The sequence below is a fragment of the Gymnoscopelus microlampas genome (assembly GCF_963454915.1).
Source record: "Gymnoscopelus microlampas genome assembly, chromosome: 7".
Taxonomy (NCBI): domain Eukaryota; kingdom Metazoa; phylum Chordata; class Actinopteri; order Myctophiformes; family Myctophidae; genus Gymnoscopelus; species Gymnoscopelus microlampas.
In genome coordinates, this window is record NC_139944.1 from 16,409,180 (window position 1) to 16,436,105 (window position 26,926).

General features: G+C 39.5%; 3 protein-coding genes and 1 long non-coding RNA gene across 6 annotated transcripts in view; 3 read left to right on the forward strand and 1 right to left on the reverse strand.

The window, feature by feature from the left end:
• Positions 1-574: 574 nt before the first annotated feature.
• On the forward strand, positions 575-15,924 carry LOC311048476 (cytochrome P450 2J6-like; the record flags this gene model as incomplete). The annotated part of the gene is made up of 9 exons (XM_084061736.1): positions 575-784; positions 1,051-1,213; positions 1,782-1,931; positions 3,597-3,757; positions 4,071-4,247; positions 4,445-4,586; positions 13,474-13,661; positions 14,037-14,178; positions 15,743-15,924. 9 exons carry the CDS (start codon positions 575-577, stop codon positions 15,922-15,924), a joined length of 1,515 nt encoding a protein of 504 aa, XP_083917862.1.
• On the reverse strand, positions 6,701-9,697 carry LOC311049371. The gene is made up of 3 exons (XR_014601193.1): positions 9,563-9,697; positions 8,774-8,851; positions 6,701-7,849 (listed from the first exon to the last, which is right to left on the reverse strand). It is a non-coding gene; the product is annotated as an uncharacterized lncRNA (long non-coding RNA).
• Positions 15,925-18,594: 2,670 nt separating the features above from the next.
• Positions 18,595-23,451, forward strand: LOC311049389 (cytochrome c oxidase subunit 6C-1). 2 transcript variants are annotated; one of them, XM_084062957.1, is made up of 4 exons: positions 18,595-18,725; positions 21,146-21,262; positions 21,908-22,040; positions 23,331-23,451. In XM_084062957.1, exons 2-3 carry the CDS (start codon positions 21,155-21,157, stop codon positions 22,031-22,033), a joined length of 234 nt encoding a protein of 77 aa, XP_083919083.1. In that variant the 5' UTR covers positions 18,595-18,725; positions 21,146-21,154; the 3' UTR covers positions 22,034-22,040; positions 23,331-23,451. The 2 variants fall into 2 exon arrangements, with proteins under 2 accessions (XP_083919083.1, XP_083919082.1); XM_084062956.1 differs by having other exon boundaries at positions 18,612-18,725; positions 21,149-21,262.
• Positions 23,452-25,503: 2,052 nt separating this feature from the next.
• The window catches only part of LOC311048968 (serine/threonine-protein kinase 4-like), a 45,972-nt gene continuing 44,549 nt past the window's right edge, over positions 25,504-26,926 (forward strand). Inside the window, exons 1-2 of one of the 2 annotated variants that reach the window (XM_084062364.1) lie at positions 25,504-25,642; positions 26,538-26,649. In XM_084062364.1, the coding sequence (XP_083918490.1) occupies positions 26,606-26,649 (44 nt within the window). In that variant the 5' untranslated portion in view covers positions 25,504-25,642; positions 26,538-26,605. The remainder of the gene's footprint in view (positions 25,643-26,537; positions 26,650-26,926) is intronic. The other variant, XM_084062365.1, reaches the window with a different exon arrangement.

Here is a 26,926-nt window from a genome sequence, read left to right on the forward strand (position 1 = left end):
AGTGCTTTTAGATTGATTCGCACAAAAATATCCCTATGGCCCTGGATTGTAATCCAGACTGTAAACCCTGGCTGTTCTGTCATACAATATCAAATTAGAAATGTTACACTTCTTACTTGTTACTTGTTACTACTATGTTTCCCTAAACATAAGTATTCTGAACATTTTGAGCACCTCAGTAAATCTGTAGCTCCAACGGTTTACCATGTTGGAAATAGTGCACCGGTTATGGTCATTTTAAAAAGGGCGTGGTCATTTTCGGGTATTTCGTCCCGGATAGAGAATTAGTCAAAGTTCCTAAGTTGTTCCCTGGGGTCATATTAGCCAAGAACAGTTGAGATATTCTCTCCTACATTAAGTGCATACACATCTTAGCCAGGTCCTAGACTAAGATGTGGCAACTGGTTAACAGTGTTTAAAGTATGTTTTCCACAAATAGCAAAGGTCAAAGTCCGGCATAAGTAATGTTTGATAGGTTGTCGATTGCCTAAGGTTGATCAGTGTTTGACAGAAGGCAAAACAACAGGAGGGCAGAGGAATGTTTTGTATTATAGAGTAGGAGCCTGTACTGAAAATGGATTCATCCTCTGCTGTATCTGTGTGGTCCATGTGGCACTGGGCAGACATTCAGCTTCTGCTCATCCTCTTCATCGTCTTCTCAATATTAGGAGACTTTTTCAAGAACCGTCGGACCGGTAGCTTCCCTCCGGGGCCCAGGATGTTGCCTTTCGTTGGGAACATATTCACTATTGACTTTAGCCAGGCCCACACAAGTCTGACTGAGGTATGCTGACTGAGAAATCATGTCAACTGTGTACAGTTTATATAGTCATAATATCAAGCTACTCAAGAAGTATCCACTGGTCATTGCATGTGCTTACCAAAATAATGCTCTAGACCGTCTCTTGAGCTGGCTTCAGTTTAGTTTATTTCAATACTCTTTTTTTCCCAGTAAGACATTACAAGAACCATTTTTCATCTTTCATCCTGGCAAACATTTTGGGGTGAGAAATGAAGTTGTTCAATCACTTTTGTCAAAACTCCTTGCAGTTGTCAGAGAAGTATGGTGATGTGTACAGCATGAGATTGGGCCAGAGCTGGACAGTGGTGTTGAATGGATACAAGGTCATCAAAGAGGCACTGGTAACCCAGGCAGACTGCGTGGCAGACAGGCCAGTCCTTTATCTGGAGGAGGACATATGCAACCATAAAGGTGAGAGAACAGATCTCTAACCATAATTCATTCATTGATCTTCGTTGAACTTCATAGAACGATCGTGTCAGCCGTTCGTTAACTTGTGTGATAACCAACTATGTACTCATACTGTACATGTCTCTAAATCCAATTAATACAATAGATGTTACTTGAGAGAAAGGCTAAACATATACTCTCTGATGCAAATACGTTTGACTGTAGAAGTGAAGGATAGAGATTAGTAAAAGATACTGTAGATGGGGTCGTGACCACACAGATAAACCTTTCCTGCAGCCCTTGATAAATTGCCCTCGCAATTGCATGTGGACACACCTGAGTCAATGATTTCCATAGTTGTACAATTTAATGTGAGAATATACCCATTAATAACATAATAATACTGTATGGACTTATGAAGGAAATTCAAATCTCTCCCACAATCAAATAAAAACAAAACCATATTTAAGTATCAGCCATGTTTGTTACATGGCAGTGGAAAAAACTTTTGTTTCTTTATTTTTTATTGTCCAGGTTCTGATTGTACTTCTGCTATAGGTTTGTGTAGCTAATTAGAATGTCTCCACAGGTTTAGTGTTCTGCAGTGGACATTTGTGGAAACAGCAAAGGCGTTTTGCTCTTTACACTCTCAAACACTTTGGTGTTGGCAAGAAATCCCTGGAACCAGATGTCCAGGATGAATTCACACATTTAGCCAAACATTTTTCTGAGCACCAAGGTAAATACTGAATACAGTACGTTTCAATCAACACACTGCTTCCATTCTTAAAGGAACACTTAAACCCATAAATTACTTTGTTTCTGTCAATTACGTGTGGGGTTACGTGTGAGCTGAGTTCACAGGTACATGCTCAGGCAGGTTCCTCACTCTTTATTTGATAGATTCATATAGAAAAAGGGTAATTTTAGGGGTCAAGTATTCCTTTAAGATTCAGATATCGTCGTCACCTTGCTAAACTAATGGCCTAAGTCATTTATTGACGAAAATGATATTTTTGCCTAAGTCAACTCCTCATGACACTGGCCACCTCTGGTAAAATCGCCCATCTCCTAATTGAAATGGATCATGCTGTTCCCTCCCCTTTTAGTATAATGGCCTATCTCCCCAGTGTGACTACTGTAGGCCAAAATAGGATTTTTTTTTGGCCTAAGTCATATGGTTTTGTGACTTAGGCCAAATTATTTACTGAATTAAAAAAAAATTACATTTATTTTGGCCTAAGTCAGATTTAATCCTATTTAAACCTATTTAAATCTCTTATGTTACATAACTGACAGAAAGTGGTATTTTTATTTTAATAGTCATAATTTGTTATAAACCTTTTGGGTGAAATGATTAAGAAATATCTTACAGTTTTGTTTTGGATCAGGGTTTTTTTTTCCTGAAAAACTTTAAAAAATGACATAGGCCATTAGTTTAGCAAGGCGACGATATCCTACTATCCTATAAAATGAGGAAACCTCTCTGTCCTTCTGCCCTCAGCCATTTTTCTCCTCAGTGGGTTGACCCATAGATCTCAAATTGCACATGGGCACGGACCATTGTCATAAGCCAATTCTTCACTTTTCTTCAGTTGTTTATTAGCATTTCTGTCTCACTCAAGTGTAGCTGGAGCCAGGGGGTGACTCATGGGAGCAGTACAGAGCAGTAATTGAGAGTTTAGTTAAAATGGTTCAAAAATCCCAACTTTTCAAAAAGGAGATTTTTTGAAAATAGCAGATCTACAGTACAAGCTCACCACGCGTCGACACTTTGTGAGCTTGTAGATCAGCTATTTTCTAAAAGCCAATAGGGTTAAAGTGGTTAAACTGATTTAGATGCTATCAACAAATTTAGCTGGGGACCCCGGAACCACGGACCCCACTTTGAGAAACACTGCTATACAACACCAGAGAGTCTCCAGTGGAGACCGCTAGCTCATTGGCAGTTATAAAGGACTTTGATGCACCGTGACCCAACAAGGCTGGGCTACACATAGTCTGTACAAACCTGTTGCCCCAATACTTGAGTGTGGTCAATCAAGCGCAGCTTTAATTACATCAACTGAGCATGTGTCATAAGGACCACACCAGGCAGGTACTTTTATAAAGTTACATGGCCATTATCATGCATTTTTCTTTTCAGTGGGTTGGTATATCTTAATGAATTAAATCTGTTTTTCACTTTTCTTTTCTGTTTTTTCTTTTCAATTCTTCTTTTTTTCTTTTTTTTTCCAAATTCAAGCAATTTAATGCCTCCAACTATGGGATCTGTATTGCCAGTTCTGGTCCTAAGTCTCAAGTCTGCATATAGTTTTGGTGAATACATCCATTACATTACATAAATTAATGGACTGATTTGCAATGGACATTTAACACAATGTCATACATTTCCTTTGTTTAGGCAGGCCTTTTCAGCCCCACTTTGCCTTCCAAAATGCCGTCTCCAACATTATCTGCTCCCTGGTGTTTGGCCATCGCTTTGAATACACTGATGAGAAGCTGAGGAATTTGATTGGGAAGTTTGACCGTGCTTTTCAGTTACATGGCTCTATTTGGGCACAGGTACAGTAGGTTCCACATGTTCTACTCAATAATCTTATTATTCATCATTATGTGCATGTATGTATGTATGTATGTATGTATGTATGTATGTATGTATGTATGTATGTATGTATGTATGTATGTATGTATGTATGTATGTATGTATGTATGTATGTATGTATGTATGTATGTATGTATGTATGTATGTATGTATGTACGTACGTATGTATGTATGTATGTACTCAACTATGCTCTCCTCCAGGTTACCGTGTTGTAAATATATTATCAATGTCCAATGACACTTCAATAAATGTAATTCTCCATAATTATGCAGCTGTACAACTCCTTTCCAACACTGATGAGAAATTTGCCAGGGCCACATAAGACCTTATTTCACATCTGGAATGAAGTGAAGGACTTGATAAGGGAAGAGATTGAAGAGCACAAAAAGAACTGCGATCCCATGAATCCCAGAGACTACATTGACTGCTACCTGACTGAGATACACAAGGTGATTGACAGCTGACATAATATCAAATTAACCTTAACACATCAAAGTTTTGTGTTGACCAGTAGCAATACTTTACTTATACATCAATGTGTTATTATCCTATAATAATATCAACCATGTGCATTTCTGAAAATAACTTAAATTTACTATCAATGTGAACTGTGATTTGTCTTGATATTGTTTATATTTAAATATAGAGTAAAGGGGATGTGGACTCAACTTTTGATGAGGAGAACCTGGTGATGTGTTGCCTGGGTCTGTTTGGGGCTGGCACTGAAACCACATCAACCACCCTGCGCTGGAGCCTCCTCTACATGGCCAAGTACCCTGAGATTCAGGGTAGGATCATGGGTGTCCTTATCATTAGTCGTTTATGCCAGTGGCATATAATAGTTTGTACAGCGCGTCACGACGTGACGGATAGTGTATATCTGCTTTTTTCAAATGACCGATGTATGCAGTTAAAGTGGTTAAAAGGAATCTCATACTATGAAAAAGCTGAATAACAAAGATAATGGTGAACGATATATAGTGTAGCATCCCCATATTTTCCCACAACTTCCTCCACTGAAGGAAATAGCTTTCTTGGCGCAGGGGGTTGTTGGCCGGATTAGTGAGCCGTGAATAGAAGGATCGATCCTGACTTGGGCCGCTGCACTTTTCGACCGAAAATGATGTCAGTTATCATTATAGTTATAGTGCTTGTGAATGGCCCTTACCCTCGTGAAAAAACACTATTGAATCACTACTCATAACTACTACCAAATGTCTACACAAAAACTACCATTTCATTACTCAATTGCTATTGCGATTAGTAGTGATTTATGTAGTGATTTCAATAGTAAAATGTGGAGAAATGGCCCGTTTCAGTACTTAATCACTACTGATAATTACTACATAATTACTATTCAAATCACTGCCTGGCTGCTACTTAATTACTTCAGCCTCACTATAGGCTTTTTGGAAAGAACTATACAATCACTACACATTCATTGTTGAATTACTACACAATGCTTACAGATCTACTGCTGCAGCTCTACACAATCCCTATGGAAAATATTCATGTAGTGTTTTATCACTACTGATCACTAATGAATTACTTTGTGTTCCTACACAAACCGTTTTGATTCACTTTTTAAACATTACACAATTATCATTCAGTTACTACTGTCTTACTTTTAAACAAACCCTTTTGAATTACCTCTGAAATTCTACAGAATGCTTACACATTTACCGCTGTTTCTCTTAACAATCCCTACTGAATCACTCCATGTTTGTGTGTAGTGTTATGTAGTGTTCTATCACTACTGATCACTAATTAACTACTTTTTGTTTCTACACAAACCCTTTTGAATCACTTTTAAAACATTACAGAATCATCATTCAATTACTTCTGTCTTACTATTAAACAAGCCCTTTTGAATTACTTCTAAAACTCTATAGAATGCTTACACATTTACCCCTGTTTCTCTTCACAATCCCTACTGAATCACTCCATCTTTGTGTGTAGTGTTATGTAGTGTTCTATCACTACTGATCACTAATGAATTACTTTTTGTTTCTACACAAACCCTTTTGAATCACTTTTAAAACATTACAGAATTATCATTCAATTACTTCTGTCTTACTATTAAACAAGCCCTTTTGAATTACTTCTACAACTCTATAGAATGCTTACACATTTACCCCTGTTTCTCTTCAAAATCCCTACTGAATCACTCCATCTTTGTGTGTAGTGTTATGTAGTGTTCTATCACTACTGATCACTAATGAATTACTTTGTTTCTACACAAACCCTTTTGAATCCCTTTTAAAACATTACAGAATTATCATTCAATTACTTCTGTCTTACTATTAAACAAACCCTTTTGAATTACTTCTGAAAGTCTACAGAATGCTTACACATTTACCGCTGTATCTCTTCACAATCCCTATTGAGTCACTCCATCCTTGTGTGTAGTGTTCATGTAGTGTTTTATCACTACTGATCACTAACAAATTACTTTTTGTTACTACTTAAACCCTTTTGGGTCACTTTTAAAGCTCTACACAATTGTCATTCAATTACTTCTGCCTTACTATTAAGTAATGACAACATCTACTCATTACTTGACCACTGCATATCAGCAATTTCTGATGATGAAACTGGTTACATTACCATTTATCAATTCAGAATCATGCTCAGGTTCAGTTATTCGAGGGGACATGAAATCAATCAATTATAACAATTATATAACATTTATATAACAATAACAACAATAACAATACAAATATCAATACAAAATATATTATCTGTCTGGCAGTACATTCATTGCTGTAGTTGGACTCCATTTACAGTGGCAGCCAAGTTCAGTTTGAATCAGATCTGGGCCACATCCAGATTGGAATCCGATTGGTTTTAATGGTCACGTGATGTTAATACCGTTCGGATTCCAATCTGGATGTGGTCCAGATCTGATCAGATTTTCCAGGCTGTATGTTTAACAAAAGAGGAATAAAAGGTGCACTGTAGCCAGTGTGCATTAATTTCTTATCAGGTTTGGAGTGAATAATAGGTCTGACTCAACCTGAGCACAGACAGGCACTCACATTCACTAGGACAGCGACCCCATTTACAGTGGCGGCCAAATTCAGTCTGAATCAGATCTGGGCCACATCCAGATTGGAATCCGATTGGTTTTAATGGTCACGTGATGTTAATACCGTTCGGATTCCAATCTGGATGTGGCCAAGATCTGATTACCGGTGTAAATGGGGCCTAAGGCATGCCCTTGAACAACAACAATATAAATAAAAACAATATCAATACAATTAACACACAGAATTGTTCTGAGGGGAAACTTGATAACGATTCTTTGTCTGTCATTTGGACTTGTGATGGTGTCCCAGTTTTTCGTTCGTCCAAATACTCTATTTGGCCTTTACAAACACAACTAATTGAGCAGCCGCCCAAACTGCGGAAACAACATATAATGGTGACAGCCCTTTGGTTTGGACCGAGTAAGCCAAAAATGGAAACTTTCTTAGCTCCATACATTGCTGAATGTACTAAACTGGCTAAAGATGGTTTTGAGTGGACAAATCCCATCACGGGTAAAAAACTGATTTCCAAAGTTTTCAACCTTATTTGTACTGCCGAAGCTGTTGCAAGACCGCTTCTCAAAAATACACAAAAAAAAAACACAAGATGCATGCCCTTGAACAACAATATAAATAAAAACAATACATATACATATATATATATGTTTTTTTAAAACGGGGACCCCATTTACAGTGGCAACCAAGCTCAGTCTGAATCAGATCTGGGCCACATCCAGATTGGAATCCGATTGGTTTTAATGGTCACGTGATGTTAATACCGTTTGGATTCCAATCTGGATGTGGCCCAGATCTGATTATCTTTTATTTTTTTTCAGCTAAGGTCTAGACTTCATTACGTATATTTGGAGGTGAAGGGTCAGTCTTCTGTGATGTCTTCTTTTTTGGCCCACCGGTCTTCTTGGGACGTTTTGGCTTCCCTACCTTGTCCTCATAGTTAAGCTTTGCTGTCACCACCTTAAGAACTTTCTTTTTGGGAACGCCGCATTTCTCCATCACGTAGGCTGTATGAGGGAGAGAAAACAGATTAATGATTAAAATTGAATTCTGGGTAACAGACTAGAGCAATGCTGAACCATCATCGCCCAGTAGTGCCATTCAATGACCAATGGGAGAGATAACAACCGCTGGAACACACCCACCTTTGTCAGGTTAGGATTGTTTGGGCTCCGAGGGTATGATCCATAAGACATAGATATTAGGGCTGTCCCGATGACACAATTTTAACCGTGGTGTGATTAAGTGTCTCAGAAGTACGGTATGCGACAAAAATTGCAATGGCCCACCCCACCCTTTTTTAACCTCATCCTTTTTGTGGGGAAGGCAAATGTGTTTAAAGCGTTGTAAGCTTGTACAAGCGCTGTAAGCTTGCCAAGCGGCTATTTTCAGCAAAAAGCTTTCCCCACAATAATATAAGACAGAACATACACTAGTATAGAGCTCTGAGAGACTTCGCTCAACCATATGGAGTTCAGGTGGTTAACAGCAATTTTACACTTGAATTACTATATATAAATAACCTACAATGAATAAGCTTTACAGTGTTGCTTTTTAAATAGCACAGCAGAGATGAGTTTTTACTGTATTTTAATGTTCACTTAGTCTTCATTGCTGTGTATGCTTTTGTAATGCTTTGTGACCATTTCGTGTGAGCCGTGGTTTGTGTGGTATATCTCCCCATTGCGGTTTGAAACAGAAATATTGCGGTATGCGATTAATGCGACAGCCCCAATAGATATGCCTCTAATGTAGAGCCATTATGATCCCAAAGATTTTTAAAACCATCCTACTGTGTGCTCTCGCCCTGTGTCTCTATATCCTTCCGGGTGGGAGGGACATCACGACAGACCCTTGTCTGTCGACCTAAAGTTGTGTCAAATGTTAACATTTCAGGTCATGAAGCAAGAAACAATAATTTAAAATCTCACCAACAACAGCTTGAAGCTTCCGCGGGTCAAGCATGGGCTTCGGGGTGGCAACGTCTTTCTGGATGTTGCACTTCTTTCCTGTAATTAGGGGTGGGCAATATGGACAAACATTGTATCACCATTTTCAGCTAATTATCAGGATAACCATAATTATCACAATCACTTTTGCTATTATTTTAGGATGATCATCATTTATTATGATTGGCATACAATGATTAATTGTATTATGATTACTAATTATACACACAGGCCGACTCAGTATAGGAATGAGATATATGCTGCTAATAGATAATTTCCACTAAAGTGTATTAATTACATAGTCCCCATCCAGAATTGAAGTCAAATTATTGTTTTAGACATGCGACAAATACAAGAACATATTATTGAACTCAATTCTCTGTGGCATGAATAATCAATAGAAAAGGTCATTTTCTGGGCTCCCGCTGGCCTACTGCGCATATCACAAATGTCTCTGATGTCGCCGGTTCGACTCCCGATCCGGGCGACCTTTGTCTCTCTCTCTACCAGTTTCCTGTCAGTATGCTGTCGTATCAATAAAGGCATTAAACCAATCCCGGGCTCCCCCAGAGTTAGTGTCGAAGAGTCCTTGAGCAAGACTCTGAACCCCTGGTTGCTCCCAGTGAGCAGGTTGGTGCCTTGCATGGTTTCCTCCGCCATTGGTGTATGGATGCGTGAGTGAATGGGTAAATGTAATGCAATATTTGTAAAGCGCCTTGGATTAAAGGCGCTATATAAATGAACCATTGAGACCATTGAGCACACCCCTACCTGTGATGCTGCATTGTGCTAGTTCAGTTCTGCTGAACAGGAGGGTCAGGAGACCGTTTGTTAAGGCTGAGTGCTTGGAGTGGTCGATGTACCGGAGGGAGTGCTCTGGCACAAGAACCCCTCCTCCAATGTCAGTCTGAAAAAGAAACAGAACAGTGTACAGAATAACTTCAGAAATTATTGAATATTACTAGTAGTAGTAAGCTATTTACCACGAGAGAGAGTGGGTTATGCGAGTGCAAAACAACCCAGAAACAGTGGCTTTATCAGACCATAACACACAACCCTCGAGTGGTAAATTGCTTTTCTACCACTTCGACCATATAAATGAAAGAAAACATGCAAGGCTATTGAGTTACAATCCTTAATTGTTTCAGAATACACTCAGCATGGTAGGGTAGGCTTGCCCATGTGACTGCTATAAGCCAATCAGAATGTCTCCTTGCAACACAAAAGTGGGCGGGGAAAAAAACAGAGGGTTGTTAGCCCACAACCTTTTTTTTTAAGTCAATCAGAATCCAGTATCCAATCATGTGACCAAAACAAGTGGTAGAAGTTATAGTAGTTATCGACAACACTGACAAATGTCTAAGGTTAGAGCTGGATAGCTGAGAAGTGGCACGTGACAAAAACAGTCAAATTAATACTGGCTTTAGACCACGTAGATTAGGACATTTTCTATCAAATTGGGGGTTCTTGAAATAAATAAGTAAATATAATATTGTGTAACAACTACCTCTTTTTGTGTAGCTTGATTTTGACAGGGCCTCAGGGTGACCCCTGTGTCTAAAGCCCCCGAGAGAGCTTCAACTCGGCTCAGAAGTTCTGGGAGATCTGTAAAGATGTACAAAAACAAATCATGTAATTTAAATCAGAATCATTTCTGAATATTTGGAATTCAACAATATATATCACTTCTGTAAGTTTAACCTTAGATCCTAAATGCTCAGTAAAATACCTGATGACATCTACACCAGATCACGAGATCTACAAGCTCACAACGCGTCACATTGTGAGCTTGTAAATCGGCTTTTTTGGGGAATGTTCCCCCAGAATAGGGATGCTAAGGTTCAAGTGGTTGAACGTCAAGTATACATTTATTTGCAGTCAGTACTGATGCAAACTGATGGACATTTCATGCTGTGGAAAGATGGGGATATTTACGTAGTGTAAAATGATACAAGATCCTAAAAATGTAACAGTGTAATTCAGGGGTACCGTGAATGAAAGGTTATGGTAAACTAATGGACCCTTATATACCTTTTAACTAAAATAACTTGAACTTACTGTCAAAGAGCAGCATACTGCTTCTCAGCTGAGAGTTCTCTTTAAATTAATAAATTAGTCATAATCCCGTTATCAAGACAATTTAAATAACTAAACAATGTGTAGAGTTGGGTCATTGACTTAAAAAAAATCAGCCTACGCACTTATTATCAATACAGTAATAGTAGGCTAAAAAGCCTACACAAACAGTATTTCTGTGTGTCAACACTCACCTAAAATGTCCGCCGCTTCTTCTTCATCCTTTTATCTTCTCTGAAGCCGGTTTATAATTATTTTTGATGAATCCAAAGCAACGCAATTTATCTAACTTTCTATTGAAGTGCTGCAGGCTCGAGACAACATTCATTCTCCCCGCGCAGTCGCGAGCATGCTAAGACATTGTTGCCAGATTTTGTGAGAGAAATAAGCAGCCAGGTCTGTGAAAACAATTAAGCCCAAAAGAAGCGACATTTGCAGATTTGAAAATAGCCGATCTACAAGCTCACAGTGCGTCGCATTTGCAATGCATTTTGTGAGCTTGTAGATCTGCTATTTCTACTACCAAAAAGAAGTGAAATCTTTCACTAATATTTACAAGCAATTGAAGCAACTTTACAGAAAAACAAGCCCAAAGTCGCTTATAATAAGCAGATATGGCAACACTGCTCAGGGCCCATAATGCACTTCTCTGTAAAAAAAAAAAAAGAATAGACGTACAAGCTCACAACGCATCGAATTGCGGCAAGATGTAGATCTGTAGATCTGTTCGTTTTGGTAACCATAGCAATAAAAAGTGTTATTTAGAATCAAACTAGCATTATTTGCCAATTGCGATAAAATAAATATATTATCTATGTCACATCACAAGAAAAGGACAAGAAATGTAAAATAAAATAAAATAAAATAAAATAAAATATACTGTATAGGCCTACTGTATACTGTATATACTGGGGGGGGGGGGTATTGTAACAGAAGAAAAACTTCACAGTCTAATGGCAGGTATGATGTATGATTCTTAGATTTTGTATTTATTTATTTTTTTATTGATGAAGATTTTCAATTTTTGGGTGGGAAATGTTTTGAAATAATATAGTAATATATTTTTGTAAGAAACAAACAAAGGGATCTTTCCTTGTGATGTGTCCATGACCCACAAATGGGCCCCGACCCACTGTTTGGGAAACAGTGATCTAACCCTGTGGTTCTCAACCCTTTCAGGCCGCAACGTCCCAAAATAATCATATTTGAGCTGGGGACCCCCCACCCTGATAAGCACTTGGAATGTAGGAGTTGATGCATTTACGTTTAGTTTGACTCTATTGTGAAAATAGCAGATCTTCAAGCTCACAACGCCTCGCAAGGAAGGTGTTGTGAGCTTGTAGATGCTGTTTTCAAAATGTTTTCTTATATTATTATTATTGTTAGACAATTTGGCCAATGTTTGACCATTTTTATATTATAGTTTGTTACTTTTGATGGAGTAATGGTGTTTTGTTTTTTTAGGTATTAAAAAGGTCTTAAAGGTCCTTAAATTGTCACTTCACTGTCATCTGGGGACCACCCCCAAATCATGTGGGGACCCCCCTGGGAGTCCCGATCCACATGTTGAGAACCACTGATCTAACCAAACCTGACCAGCTGCTGAGCTGGTCTTTGCTGGTCTGTCCAGTGTCCAGCCATCTGACCAGCTAAGTCTAGCTGGTAAGCTGGTCTTTGCTGGGCAGTCCACCCATTTGACCAGCAAAGACCAGATCAAGTAGAGTAAGAACTCTACTTGATCAATTACATGGCTTCGTAGTAAAGCAGTAATGTTTTAATAGCTTTTTCACTACTCGACTTCTGTAGAGGATTGTCGTGTTTTTACTATATCTTCACTACACAATCAAGTAGTAAAAACTCTACATAATCACTATTTGAATGCCCTTGTAGTAAAGCAGTAATGTTTAACAGCTTTCTCACTACTCAGCTTCTGTAGAGTATTATAGTGTTTTTACTACACATTCACTACACAACCTAGTAGTAAAAACTCTACATAATCACTATTTGAATGCCCTTGTAGTAAAGCAGTAATGTTTTAACAGCTTTTTCACTACTCGGCTACTGTAGTGGATTCTGTAGTGTTGTTACTACACATGCACTACACTAGCAGGTAGTAAAAACTCTACTTGATCACTTTTTTAAATATTTGTAGTGATTCTGTATAGTAGTTACTGCATATTCACTACACAAGTCAGTAGTAAAATCTCTACACAATCTCTATTTAAATGCCCTTGTAGTAAAGCAGTAATGTTCTAACAGCTTTTTCACTACTCGGCTTGATTACTACTGGGAACACTACTGTTTCACTAAGAAACTCTACTGATGTATTGTGAATAGTGAATAAATTACAGATTTACTACACAATTGCTACAGGTGACTATACAGCCACTACTACACAAGTAGCTTTTGTGTAGTAATTCAGTAGCAGTTTTTCATGAGGGTAAGCTCAACAGGGCTTCTGTCGAGATTTAGGACAGTAGGAACATTGGCCGGCCAAGCAGCATTACTCAAAATGTTAATTGACCCCAACAGCAAACTATATCCGCCTTCCACTGTCCTGTTCTACAAATAATGTCATTCTTACCCCATCACCCCCTGTTGCACAGAAAAGGTCCAGGCGGAGATAGACAGAGTGATTGGACGATCCAGACTGCCCTCCATGGCAGACCAGACTGGTCTACCCTACACTGACGCCGTCATCCATGAGATCCAGAGGATGGCAAACATAGTTCCCCTCAGTTTACCTCATATGACCACCAGGGACGTCCAGTTGGGAGGCTACACGGTTCCAAAGGTCTCTTTCCCAAAACAATGCAATACATTCAGTTCTGTGCACAACTGTAGTCATTTATGTGTGTTTCCCGACTCCCGTTCAAATCTTCTATAGTTTTTGTGTGAGATTGCACACAGGTATTGTGTAACCATTGTAAAATAGGGTCTATGGTACACTGCTGACCATATTTATTTCCTTAGCATGACACAAAATGCTAACAAGCTTCCATTGGACGTTTCTCAATCATTTTAGTGTGGATAATTTAAAGAAAAAATCAACTACTTGACCAGAACATTGGGATGTGATATCAAACCCACATGTAAAAACAATCACTTTAAAAGTTTTACACTGATGCTGCTGCTTTCTAACGACTTTTAATCCCCATCCAATGAACAGGGTGTGACAATAATCCCCAATTTGACTTCGGTGCTGTTTGACAAGCATGAATGGGACACGCCCTTCACGTTCAACCCTGGACACTTCCTGAGTGAGGACGGCAGGTTTGTGAGACGAGCAGCCTTCCTCCCGTTCTCTGCCGGTAAGGAGGAGCATCAATTAACCACTCATCATCATTAATGTGCATGAGTTAACCTTTCTGGTAACTCTTTACTTCAAGATCGGGTCTATAATGCATTATAATGCACTCATAAGGCTTCATAACACACGTTATAAATGTTTATAATGCATAACAACTTATAACAAGGTTTATGAAGTATATTACGTTTTGGTCATATATGCATTGTAAGCTCAGCCATACCATATAGTCAGTTATGAAGTGGCTTTATAAAGACTCTTTATAGCTGTGGAGGATCTACCAATGTGTTACCACTTTGCACCTTATGCTTGACCTCATGTACATACTGTATCTGCTGGTCTTTACCACTGCGGACCGAACGGGGCGGTGCTCGAGGCAGTCGACGACTTCAAATATCTCGGGGCCTGGACTGCTTCAACGGAACAGGACCTGAAGGTCCGGAGGGAAGACTGTGGAAATCAGACATGGGAGAAGACCACAAGAGTCGGTTGTTCGTAGCTACAGAGGAGTCACGTTGTATGGGCTGAGACATGGACCCTTACAGCGCTACAGGAAAGGGTCCTGGATGAAGTCTACACAAGAATGCTATGGCATAGGTGTCACATGGACGGACCACATCAGAAATGTGGTCCTTTACGGGCGCTTTAACACGGGTTGCAGACAAAGTCGTTGTTTTGTTGAAGGAGAGGACCTACCGCGCCAGCAATGGACCCTACTGAAACGCCTACGCACTGGAGTCGGCTGCTTCAAATCAGCTATGAAGAAGTGGTGCTTGGCAGACAGTGCATCATGCGAGTGCAGCGAGCCTGAGCAGTCTGCCAAACACATAATTAACACCTGCCCACTGTACAGACCACCTTCGGAGGCCGGCTTCTTCCAATTGGGACGAGAGATAAGGGCGTGGCTACACGATGATGAGTTGGACATTTGAGGATGATACACGAAAGAAGAAGACAGTCAGAGAGAGAAGGATGAGCCTGGCACTGCGTTCAGGCACCTGGAACTAGTGTCAAGCAAAAGACACTATGGGAGCCAGCCCAGGGCAAAGCCAGGAAAGGCAAGAAGCGCACCATCTATACATAGATGCACTGCGGCGCGACAGCTAGGCTAACAACACTGTAGAGCTCAAGACCCTGATGCTAGATAGGAGAGTGTGGAGGGCAGTGATTCAAGAGTCCCGAGTTGGTGTTGGCTAGACCACACTCTTGCATCGCTGCTGGACTTATATGGTCGTATATGTGTTTAAATTGTATACAGTATGTAGAAATCTTTCTTTCATGTTCTCTTTGACATGCTTATTTAATGTTGGATTCATCTTTTTTCTCTCTGCTCTCCCTCTTCCTGACCTGTCCTCCTTTTTCTTCTTCTCCCTATCTGGAAAACGACAAAAATGATGGAGCTTACACAAAGACGAATCTCATTCTCACCCACTTCTTTACGCTTGCAAAGCAGTGACATGACAATAAAGTTCTAATTCTGAGGATCTTGCACTAACTAAATCTACCCATAGAAAAGGAAACATGTTCTCACGTCGCTTCCATACGTTGACAATGTTGTTGTTTTGCAGGTAAACGGGTGTGTCTGGGAGAGAACCTGGCCAGGATGGAGCTGTTCCTGTTCTTCACCTCCCTCATGCAGAGGTTCACTTTCTCCATGCCTGCTGGTGTGAAACCCATGCTGAAACCCCTCTTTGGGGTCACCCTGGCACCAGCCAACTATGACATCTGTGCCACCCTACGTCACGAGTGATTCCATGCAATGGAAAGCACAATAAGCCTTAAAAATGATTTCCTAGATTTTCGATGTCAACATTAACTGCAATTTCAATTGTGTATATCGCTGCTGTCAGGTGAAAACCTTCTAACCTTGCATGTCCAAAACAGTTCCTTTTTTATAAAACATTTTAAAGTATAAACTTTTGTCAAATCCACTATTCTGTCATGCCTACTTATGTAGAGTCCCCTGTATACATGGCACCCATTTAAGATGTGGGACATGGTTTCAGCTATTTGTTCATGACCATGATGTATACAGTGAGGAGCATGGTTGCCTGGAACACACACACACGCACGCACGCACGCACGCACGCACGCACGCACGCACGCACGCACGCACGCACGCACGCACGCACGCACACACACACACACACACACACACACACACACACTCTTTTTGGACTTTGCTGTGCTAAGATTACTATGTGCAAAAATGTATGATACTGTGGTCTAAGTAAAGTAAATGAACAGTTATAATGAGACATTTTGTGGTATTTTCAGTGGTTGAAGGTCTCCTTTATGATTGATTAGCATTATGTGTGTTTGTAGATCAAACACAATTGTATTTTAGAAAGACATTCCTTCACATTTTCTGCTTTAGAACAGATGGTGTAGAGCAGTGATTCTCAACCTGTGGGCCACGAGGGTATTGCAAGTGGGCCCCAAAATAGTTGTCAAAACCTTAAGATTGGTATGATAATATAACATTTTGTGATACCAATAAATTGGAACTTAAAGTATATTACGTTAGTTCCATTGATCCAAGCCGGAACATAATCGATTGATTGATCATTAAAATAATCATGCTCTGAAAATGCACATGGCCCACCCATGTGATCACTTTCAGATGGGTGGGCTGCGAACACTTTTGAGATTTCAAGTGGGCCCTGATTCAGCAAAGTTTGAGAACAACTGGTGTAGAGAGACAGGAAACCCAGAGAGGCAGAGAGGCCAAATGTTCTAGCAGGATGAGAGAAAGGCTAAATCAATTCCTATTGCTGGTTGAATGTTGATACAGCTGGGTAGGACATGATACATGATAGTTTAATTTACATACAATAACAAAAGACATTGCCATCCTTCAGCGTAACTAAGGACCAATAAGGACATGTTCCTTAAAAATAGCGTGAGCTTGAACATTTCTGATTATTGCTATAATTATTATTATAATTATAATTATTATTATTGAATGTTCTGAATGTCATAACAGCAATGCATTGATATTAACAAGAAAATGTACTTCGTAATTTGTCATTTTGAATACTTGAGTAGTCCTAAATAAGTGTCCACCACTGATAATAAGCTGACTGATATCATGCTGTATATTCAGGCAGCAGGTGATCATGCGGGTCATAACGGTTCTCTGTCCCGAGGTGAACCTTTTAGGTCCCATAGCCCGGGGGACGATGCTGTCATTGGCCTGTTAGTTCTCCAGATATAAATAAAAAATAAAAAAATAAATAAAACAGTCAGACTACCTATTGTTTTATTTGTCATGCTTATTGAACAACTAACTAACTAACTAACTAACTAACTAACTAACTAATTAACTAACAGTGGTGTAAAGTAACTAGGTACATTTGCTCAAGTTCTGTACTTAAAGGTGTAGTGAAATGAAAAATATGTTTTTCACACTTTTAGAGCATATCCGTGGTCATCATATGGGCATACCTAACAATAGATGCCAAAAAAAATAAAAAAAACAATTTTTGTGAATTTTTACATCTAAAGTCCCTAAAAAGCCAATCTTAATTACTTCCTGTACACGAAAACGTGCTGCGTGATGACATAATACAGCCTTCACGAATATAAATGAATCTTGATTACATGCACCTGTTTGATTCCCATAGCTGCACGTTCTTCAAACACAGCTGATTTTAATTACAGAGATACTCCGTTTTGAATCTCATTGAAGATGAGTGTATTACTCATTTTAAACTTCATCTGCACACTAAAATATGTATCTGAAAACATTATAGGTTCGAAATAAGCCAGGTAGTAGCAAACGTGCTTCACTGGCCGTCTCTCTCTCACGTGTAAACAAACACTAGCCGTGTGCCAGCACGGCTGAAGTGATTGAGATCCAACGTCCCATAGCCTGAAGGGATGGGACCTTCTGATTGGTTTAGAGTCGTTGAGCCAACGTTTCGGGCTGAACCTTCAAAATAAAATGACCGAAAATGTCACTTCAGTGCGTCTTTAAGTACAATTTTTAGGTATTTTTACTACTGGAGTATATCCAATTTTCAGTAATTCTACTCCACTACATCTCAAAGGAAAATATTACTCTTTTTACTCAATTATTTGAAAACTTTACTAATTACTTCGTAGATTTTGATTTATTATTTCAAAACATACATTAACCACTTCAGCCCATTTTGTCCAATTGAAAATAGCCAATCTACAGTAGATCTGCTCTTTCCCAAAATATTTTTTAGACCCCTAACACGATGTCACACTGATAAGAACCATGCGCGCAATGAAAGGTCTCGCTCGACACAAGATTTACATTTTTAGAATTTTGGACTTTTATTTGTAACAAAGGGTTACATTGCAGTATTGATGCTTTTACTTGGGTAAAAATGTAGTACTTTTCCCACCACAGCTAACCAGGCGAGCACAGCGCGACGTCCTTTCGGGCTATGGGATGCAGACCATCACCACACAAAGCGTCCCTCTGCGGCACCAGTAGAATGTAGATTCATTTCCAGTTCCTTCCGGCGTCCACACATACAGTGCTAGCAACTTATTCCGTGAAGGTCGTGAGTTATACTCGTGAGTATTCATATAATTAGTCAATTAATAGTTATATTGTTAATTTATATATGTTCATAATGTTGTTATTGAACTCTAAGAAGAGCATTTGGCTTTCCACATTTTCACACCAAGTTGCTTTACTCACGTAACTCAACGCTAGCTGTGTTTCAAGCTAACGAATTTAGCCAACAAACACAGGCTCGGTGAGGATGAGTTAATGTAATGTTATGATTGTAACGTCAGTTTTTATGAAGTATCATCACATAGATACATCTTAGCTATTAGCCAAGCCATGATGATTATGAATGTTAAAGTAGGGGTGGTAGCTAGTGGTGAAGCTAGGTTAAGAGGGTCATACACTGGCCTGTCCTGCAAGGTTCATTTAAGTACATGTCAACAACAAGACCCGCATGGGTCCACTTGGTTCCATTTCTACACTCTTGATTTTAGTGTGCAAGCAGAAACTTGTTTGACGGCCGACTTAGATTTGTATTTTCTTATATGGGTCTTATATTGAGTCAGACAGAATGCTAGCCATGGGTCACACGACGGTCGTCTGTCACGACCGTCGTGTGGTGCTTACATTTTCTCCATTTACGGCCCGTACATCTACACAAACGTTCAAATTTCAAATATAAAGTGCTTAGCCCATGGCCACGGACATTACAAATATGTTCGGGCCTTCAGAAGTACCCGTATCTTCCGTATTGTTCAATAAAAAACATTTTAATCCGATCGGTGGCCATTTTCTCATAGAGTTATAATATATCAGAGTGCAATACACCTTGCAACCGATAGGTCGCATAGATGAAAGCATGGAGGAAATACGAAGAAAATGACCACCGATCGGATTACAATGCTTTTTATTGAACAATACGGAGGATACGTGTACTTCTGATGGCCCGTACATAACTGTAACATCCGTTGCCATGGGGTAAGTATTTTTATTTGAAATCTGAACGTTTATGTAGATGTACGGGCCGTAAATGGAGAAGATACAAACACCAGGTTGAAGTTCAACCATGACTGCCATATAATATGACTGTCACGTATCAGGGCTAACAGAAAACAAGCAATAGCATTGTGCTGCTGGTCCAATGTCACCGATTAAGACGTCCGTCCACAAAACGCGTATCTGCATTCTGCACTGTATATCTAACAATAGTGTTAGGTGTCATAGAAAAGAGACTAAATAAGAATATGTGCACGCAAGATAATTAGCTCATCTGAGCACTTACAGGACTCGACATAATGCACTGGCCTGTGGTGTAGGTTTGGGTTTGTTATGGGACCTTTTTGAGAATCCTGCCATGCAAGTGTCAAAAATGAACACTACAAACTAATTATTACTTATTACTGCATAATATTTGTGAAATACTTCAATGCCATCTGGAAAGTACAGTTGTAGTTTCACTTCCTGCTACCTTGCAGTCAGTCCACTTCGATGAATATATCAGCTAGGCCAATGGTTCTCAAAGTGGGGTCCAGGGACCCCCAGATGTCCTTGAGGGGGTTCCAAATGAGTTAATAAAGCATCAAAATCAGTATAACCACTTAAACCGCCGGTATACATTGGATATTTGAAAATTGTCGTTGTGAGCTTGTAGACATTTTAACACCACACATCTTGTATGGGGTCCCTGGCACAAAATATTTTCAGGTGGCGGTCCATGGCCAAATGCATTTTAATTTTGGGGTCCTTGACATGAAAAGGTTTGAGAACCACTGAGCTAGGCAATTTGAGGTGTCCTTATGGATTGTGATATTTACTGAAACTAAGAATGTCCTCTGGTTATGAAGTACTTTTTTTCCTACAGCCTAATATAGTTTCACAATCTGAATTTACTGGAATTTTGCCACTTTACTGATGATCATGATATTGATTTGTGTCTGTGTGGTGGGGGGGGGGGAGGGGGGGATAAATATAGGCAGTCTAAAGAATTATACAGTAGCAAAAAGAAAATTGAGCTTCACGGTAATATGCTGTGCAGCAAATCAGCACTGTGCTCATGAGTCATGAACGTTAACTATGCATTGTGTTGTGTTTATACTGATAAATGCATTCTGCATCTGTATCCAATCTAAATCCTGCAATCTTATGCTGCTATTATGACCAATTATTTGACTTGCATTATTTTATAGGCTAAATACCACTTGAAACCTAGCTTCCCTATTATTCTGGGGGTGAACATTCGATGAAAATAGACGATCTGCAAGGTCACAACATGACGGGTTGAGAGCTTGTACAGTAGATGGGCTATTTTCAACTAAGAGATTTGGTGTAGAGGGGAAAAAGGGAGCGGACCAAGTGTAGAGCCCTGGGTCTCTGTATACTGTATAAGTGGTTAAACTAGAACAGGATCCATAAGGGATGGAAACGTGCCTGCCACAGTGAAAAGACAGTCAAAAAAGAATGTTTGTCTGTCTTTCTCTTCTGGTAGTTCACCATGTCTCTGCCCAAACCTGCTGTGATGAGGAACCTGCTTGGGAAGCGCCTGAGGTTTCATCTGCCCATCGCTTTCACCCTGTCCATAATCGCTGCCATTGCATTCAAGGTGAGACATTTCAAATCACAAATACTTTATTGGCAACATTTGGCTCGCTTGTACCACTTAGGTCTAGTACAGTGTTGATTTTGACAGTACATTTTGATTTAGTTTTAGTCATAGTCTTTTGAATAAAATTCTGTTTAGTTTTTGTCATATTTTAGTTTGTTAGTCGTTAGTTAGTTAGAAATGTTATACTTTTAGTCTAGTTTTAGTAGACTAAATGTCATAAGATTTTAGTCGACTAAATCTACAGTTGATTTAGTCAACTAAAACTTATTTTTGGCGGGCCGTGATGCCACAAATAGCCGATCTACAAGCTCACAACGCGTCGCAGCGATCCGAGATCAGAGAAATGGAATGAACTAGTTTCGGTCTGACACCCACACGCACCCTAATGACTTGTTTTAGTTCTACTGGATCTCTTCTCCACTAGTCCCTCCCAAACATTTTTGTCTAGTTTTTATTTGTTGATGAAATTGTCAGTATATGTAGTCATAGTTTTAGTCATCATAGCTTCGTTTTTATTTCGATTTTGTTTTCGTAAGTGAAAATAGTATCAACAGACATTTTTCGTCATAGTTCTAGTCGACGAAATCAACACTGCTAGTACATGAAGAAAAGATCTGGCTGATTGATTCATTGTTCTCACAGTACGCAGTGACAGAACCCAGGAAGCAGGCCTACGCTGACTTCTATAAGCAGTACGATGCCGTCAAGGAGTTTAACAACATGAGGGAAGCGGGGGTCTTTGAAAGTGTCCGGCCCTCAGGAGAGTAAACGCACTGTAAGTACTGCAAGGCTTTGGTTTTATTCAAGATTTACTTGGTAACATCAATTTAGTTTGCAAAGTGTTCCACAAAGGCATACAATGTTTTTGGATGTATGAAATAAGGCTTAGGTGATTAAAACCAGGAAAAGACAACTTATGCCATATCAAGATGTTATGGTATCCAAAATCGCAGATGACATCTAGTCTCATATCACAAGATCAATATAATATCAATGTATTGCCGACCCTAGTGTGCACTGATGGCAGCCATTGGCATTGGCAGGTGAACAATGAACAATTCATTTCTATATAAATATTGGATGCTCAGCATAAACAGTAGTTTCGTGAGGCCAGATGTGATACAGACCCTGGTAGAGGCTGTGTTAACAGCGGAGTGTGGCAGAGATTATGCTGATGAGGTCTGTTCAAAATTACATTAAGCCCTGTTGTATTCTGCCTCTTTCCGAGTTTGCTTATCAGCCAAAACATACACCGATGCAGATAGATACAGGCCAAAATCAGCTGGTACCGTCCTTCAGATATATCGGTTGCGTTTATTATAATCTTCTTTTTTTTGTTACATATTTGAACATGTGGCAGCACTTTTGTCAGGGGAAAAATATATAGATTGTTGTCGGGCAGGACATCGCATGACTCTTTGTCACAGATTTGACAATACACTTTTTGTTGGCTGTGTTTGATCAGAGAAATGGAATGAATTAGTTTGCCATACTACTGTTTTGCTGCAAATTTGTCATGGCATCGCAACAGTAGGTCAGAAATCTGTCAGTAATGTAGGACTATATATACTGCCACATGCCGATGTTTCTGCCGGTGGGTGCTTAGTTGATTGTCACCAACACCCAACCATGTCAACCAAGTTGCGGTATCAAGACCAGGAACATCAGGCGTCGTGCGCATGTTTACATTACAATGTATTATATAACACATTAACTGCTCGACTGGTGCAGTGCATTTTCCTTTCCATATGTTTGGCTTTTTCCATGGGCACTCGGGCCCCGAAGCACCCATCAAATCTGTGCCTATGTTTTGTCTGATTTTCATGTCCGGCATTCACAATAAATAATTTAGGATTTACATTGGTGAAGTCCTCTTTAATTTCAGTCTGTTTGCTTATTGACTGAAATGGGCCATATGTTAAAATTACTTCAAACATACTGTATACATGTCTTAACTTTATTCTTTAATATTTATTCAAATAGCATAATTTGTTTGTTCATAATATCCACATCCCCAGAACCATTAGACAATGCAAACATTTATTGTTTTCTTTTGTCATTCCAGCTTCTACCCCTTTGTGCATTCCCGGTCTGAAGATCTTCTTGTCCCATGGATGTTATTTACTGATCAGATGTGAACATCGCTATGCTGATATGTTCCTCTAAATAAACTATTATTGTTATGACATTGTCTTCATTTTTAAGTGGATGAAACTACATTTCAGCACTGATTGTTAAACTAACCTATAGAAGAATATGTAGTCTATTCTGATAACTGTCAGAAATAGCAAATTGTTACTTCATGCTAATACTATGCATGCTTGTGGTTGATGTGAGGATGGTCTAAGCCAGTGGTTCTCAACCTGTGGGTCGGGACCATGATTCTAGTCCCCAGATGACAGTAAAGTAAGACCTTTTCAATACCTCAAAAGTAATCAACAAACTACTATAACAACTGGTCAAACATTCAAGAGAAACATAATCAAGAGACGACTTGAAGTGAAATGCTTGGTATTATACTCCAGTTGTGTGCAATAGATAAGGAAAGAAAAGGGGTAAGAAAATACAATAAAATAATGACCAATCCAAGGAGAAACAGTGGACATGTAGCCAGATCAATGATCTTAACAGATGTAAAATTGAGGGGGGGGGGGGGGATTCATGAAATGTCATTATGTTGAGATGGCCCTTATTAACCATTTTGATATTGCAGTGGTTAAGATACTAATGAATTTGAGACTACCGGCATTGTAGGATTCTCTGTATAAAGTAAAATCCTGTGGGTTAATTTCCATCCAATTAACAGTGTACAATAGAAACAAAACAAACAGTGGTTTATGGCCGCGTTCTTAAAAGCCATTCATATTTAAAGTATGATAAGTGTGTTGCAAAACATTTGTGTATCTTTCGTTTAATGCATGAAACAACTGGATGCCATCATTTCACCTTACTAGGGTCTCTAGCGCCATCAGCTGTCTGTGCTAATTCTACTTGAGACCGTGTCACCACCACCTCATGGTCTGTCACATGCAGTGGTGGACAGTAACAAAGTACATTTACTTTGGTAGCCTACAGTATGTAAGCACATTTTTCGGAGTATCTGTAGCTACTTCAGTGTTTGTATTTTTCGATACTTATAACTTTCACATTTTAGGAAGGGAGAGAGTAGGCTACATTACAAATTAACCACTTCATTTAGATTATTTTGTTTTACACAAATTGTATGGGGGTCCGTGGCACAAAATATTTTCAGACGGGCGTCTGCTGCCTGATAAAATGTTTCAGATGTGAACCTGCTGATGTCTATGACACTGACTGTGGTCTCAAACCTTTTTATGTCAAGGACCCTCAAATTAATGTGTATTTGGCCGAGGACCCCCATCTGAAAACATGTTGTGCCACGGACCCCCATACAATATTTGTGCAGTTATTTTTGCCCGTACTGTACAAGGCCCTCTTAAAAAAAATCTGGGTTATATAGTGAACCACACAGCTTGCTTGAATAGGCTATGCTTTCGTATCTATACGAAAGCAAAAGTCAGCCTCGAGTCTTGATCCAAGGCTATCAGAGACACTACTGCCGCTGTCCAGTGCTGAATCTATTGATCTGACTGGGGGATGGGTTGTCGCTGTCCAGTGCTGATCTCTCAGACACGGGGTATCTCAGGTGAGTTTGAAGAGGATGCGGTTGGACGATCCCATGCTGTTCAAGGGCGGTTAAACAATAACAAAATGTTGTTCAAGATTGATATGTGTTTTCCACATTTGATTAAATGCCAGAGTGATGATGTGGTCAGGTTAATAACATCCTATGTGTCCCTGATTTAAAACCTGCCTGCCATCAAGGAGCATGGGAGAAAGTTTCTCAAGAGTATTTTGAAAATAGCAGATCTACAAGCTCACGACGCATCGAGAGCTTGTAGATCAGCTATTTTCAATAGCCGATGTATATAGGGTTAAAGGGTTAATCTGATTATGCACATTTTGCCTGCGACCCCCTGGAACCACCTCAAGGACCCCCGGAGGTCCCCGGACCCCACTTTGAGAGCCACCGCGTCTATGACAACCAAGCAAAAGCCAATCAGAGTGCAGTGCGAGTCCGTCTGCGACCGCCCGTCCGGGCTATGGGGTGTACTGTACAACCTTTCCTAGCTAAGCCAATCAGAGTGCAGTGCGAGTCTGTGGGCCGCCCGTTCGGGCAATGGGACGTTATACCTCCCTCTCTCACCCAGCGCGATATTCCTCTTCCTGGTTGTTAGAAGTGGATGTGTTTTCTGCTAGCATAATACAACAACAACTAACTGTCATTATCAGCCAACGCGTCTAATGTCGTCCTGAAACCAGCTGCATAATGAAGCCGGAAAGGAGAATATAACAGTACGTATGAGCTTCGTGTTTATTCCAAAACCGACCCTGACAGGTTTGTGTGACAGTTAAACTGAAAGCGGTTAGCTGGCCAGCTAACTGTGCTAGAGAAAAGCTTCAGTTATCCAGTCTCGTGAAACTGTCAAAAATAACAAATCTACAAGTTATCAACGCGTCGCATCACAGCGCGTTGTTTGCTTGTAGATCTGTTTTTTGTTGAGAAGCGACACCGTCGTACTACGGAGTATAAAGGGGTCTGAGTGCTAGCCAGTTAGAATGATAACAACACAGTCCATTTCATTCTGTCTACAGTCAGTTGGTGACAGAATGATCTCACTGAAGTAAAAGCATAATGTAGAATAGTTCATTATTCAAAATGTAACTTTGAGTAAAAGCTACATAGGCCGTGGTGTAAAGTAACTAAGTACAAGTATTGTACAATTTTGAGATATTGTTTTACTTTACTGGAGTATTTCCACTTTTCAATGCGTTTGCTTCTACTCCACTACAGCTCAGAGGCAAATATTATACTTTTACTCCATTACAATTATTTGAAAACTTAAGTTACTTTGTAGATTTTGATTATTATTACACAACATACTGTACATTACCCACTTCAACCCTATATGCATTTCGACCATTTGAAAATAGCAGATCTACAAGCTCACAATGTGTCGTGATGTGATGCATTGTGAGCTTGTAGATCTACTATTTTCAAAAGATTTTAATACATTTTATACAGTTGAAAACTTGGGAAATGGGACATTCTTTTACTCAAGTAAATTTTGAATTCCGGACTTTTACTTGTAACAGAGTATTTCTACATTGCAGCATTAATACTTTAATACTTCATTTGAGTACTTTTTCCACCACTGCATGTAGGCTACTTACTAGACTGTGCACACAGGTTTTGACAGGACTTGGACATAGTAGCTGGGGTGCAACAACTACCTGCCCCAAAAACACACCACCACCATGGAGAGCAAGGATAAAGTACAGATGAGGAATCACCCTCGCAGGTAAGTGAACACATGAACAACAAAATAACACTATGTATTTTATTGCAGTGGTTCTCAAAGTGGGGTCCAGGCAGGGTCCCCCAGAGGCCTTTTAGGATGTACCAGGGGGTCCCCATCAATATTAGCTAGTATAGCTTCAAAATCAGTTGAACCACTTTAACCCTTTTTATATGGCTATTCGAAAATAGTCGATCTACACGCAAAACAAATCTAAAAAACAATTTTATAATAAATAAATAAACATATATATGCACAAATCTTCTCTTTTGGCGGTCCC

Excerpts from the sequence above, each read along its gene's own strand:
- LOC311049389 (XM_084062957.1), top strand. The coding sequence starts at position 21,155 with ATGTCTCTGCCCAAACCTGCTGTGATGAGGAACCTGCTTGGGAAGCGC. Across the intron at positions 21,263-21,907 it reads TCGCTGCCATTGCATTCAAG|TACGCAGTGACAGAACCCAG; the intron begins GTGAGACATTTC and ends TTGTTCTCACAG.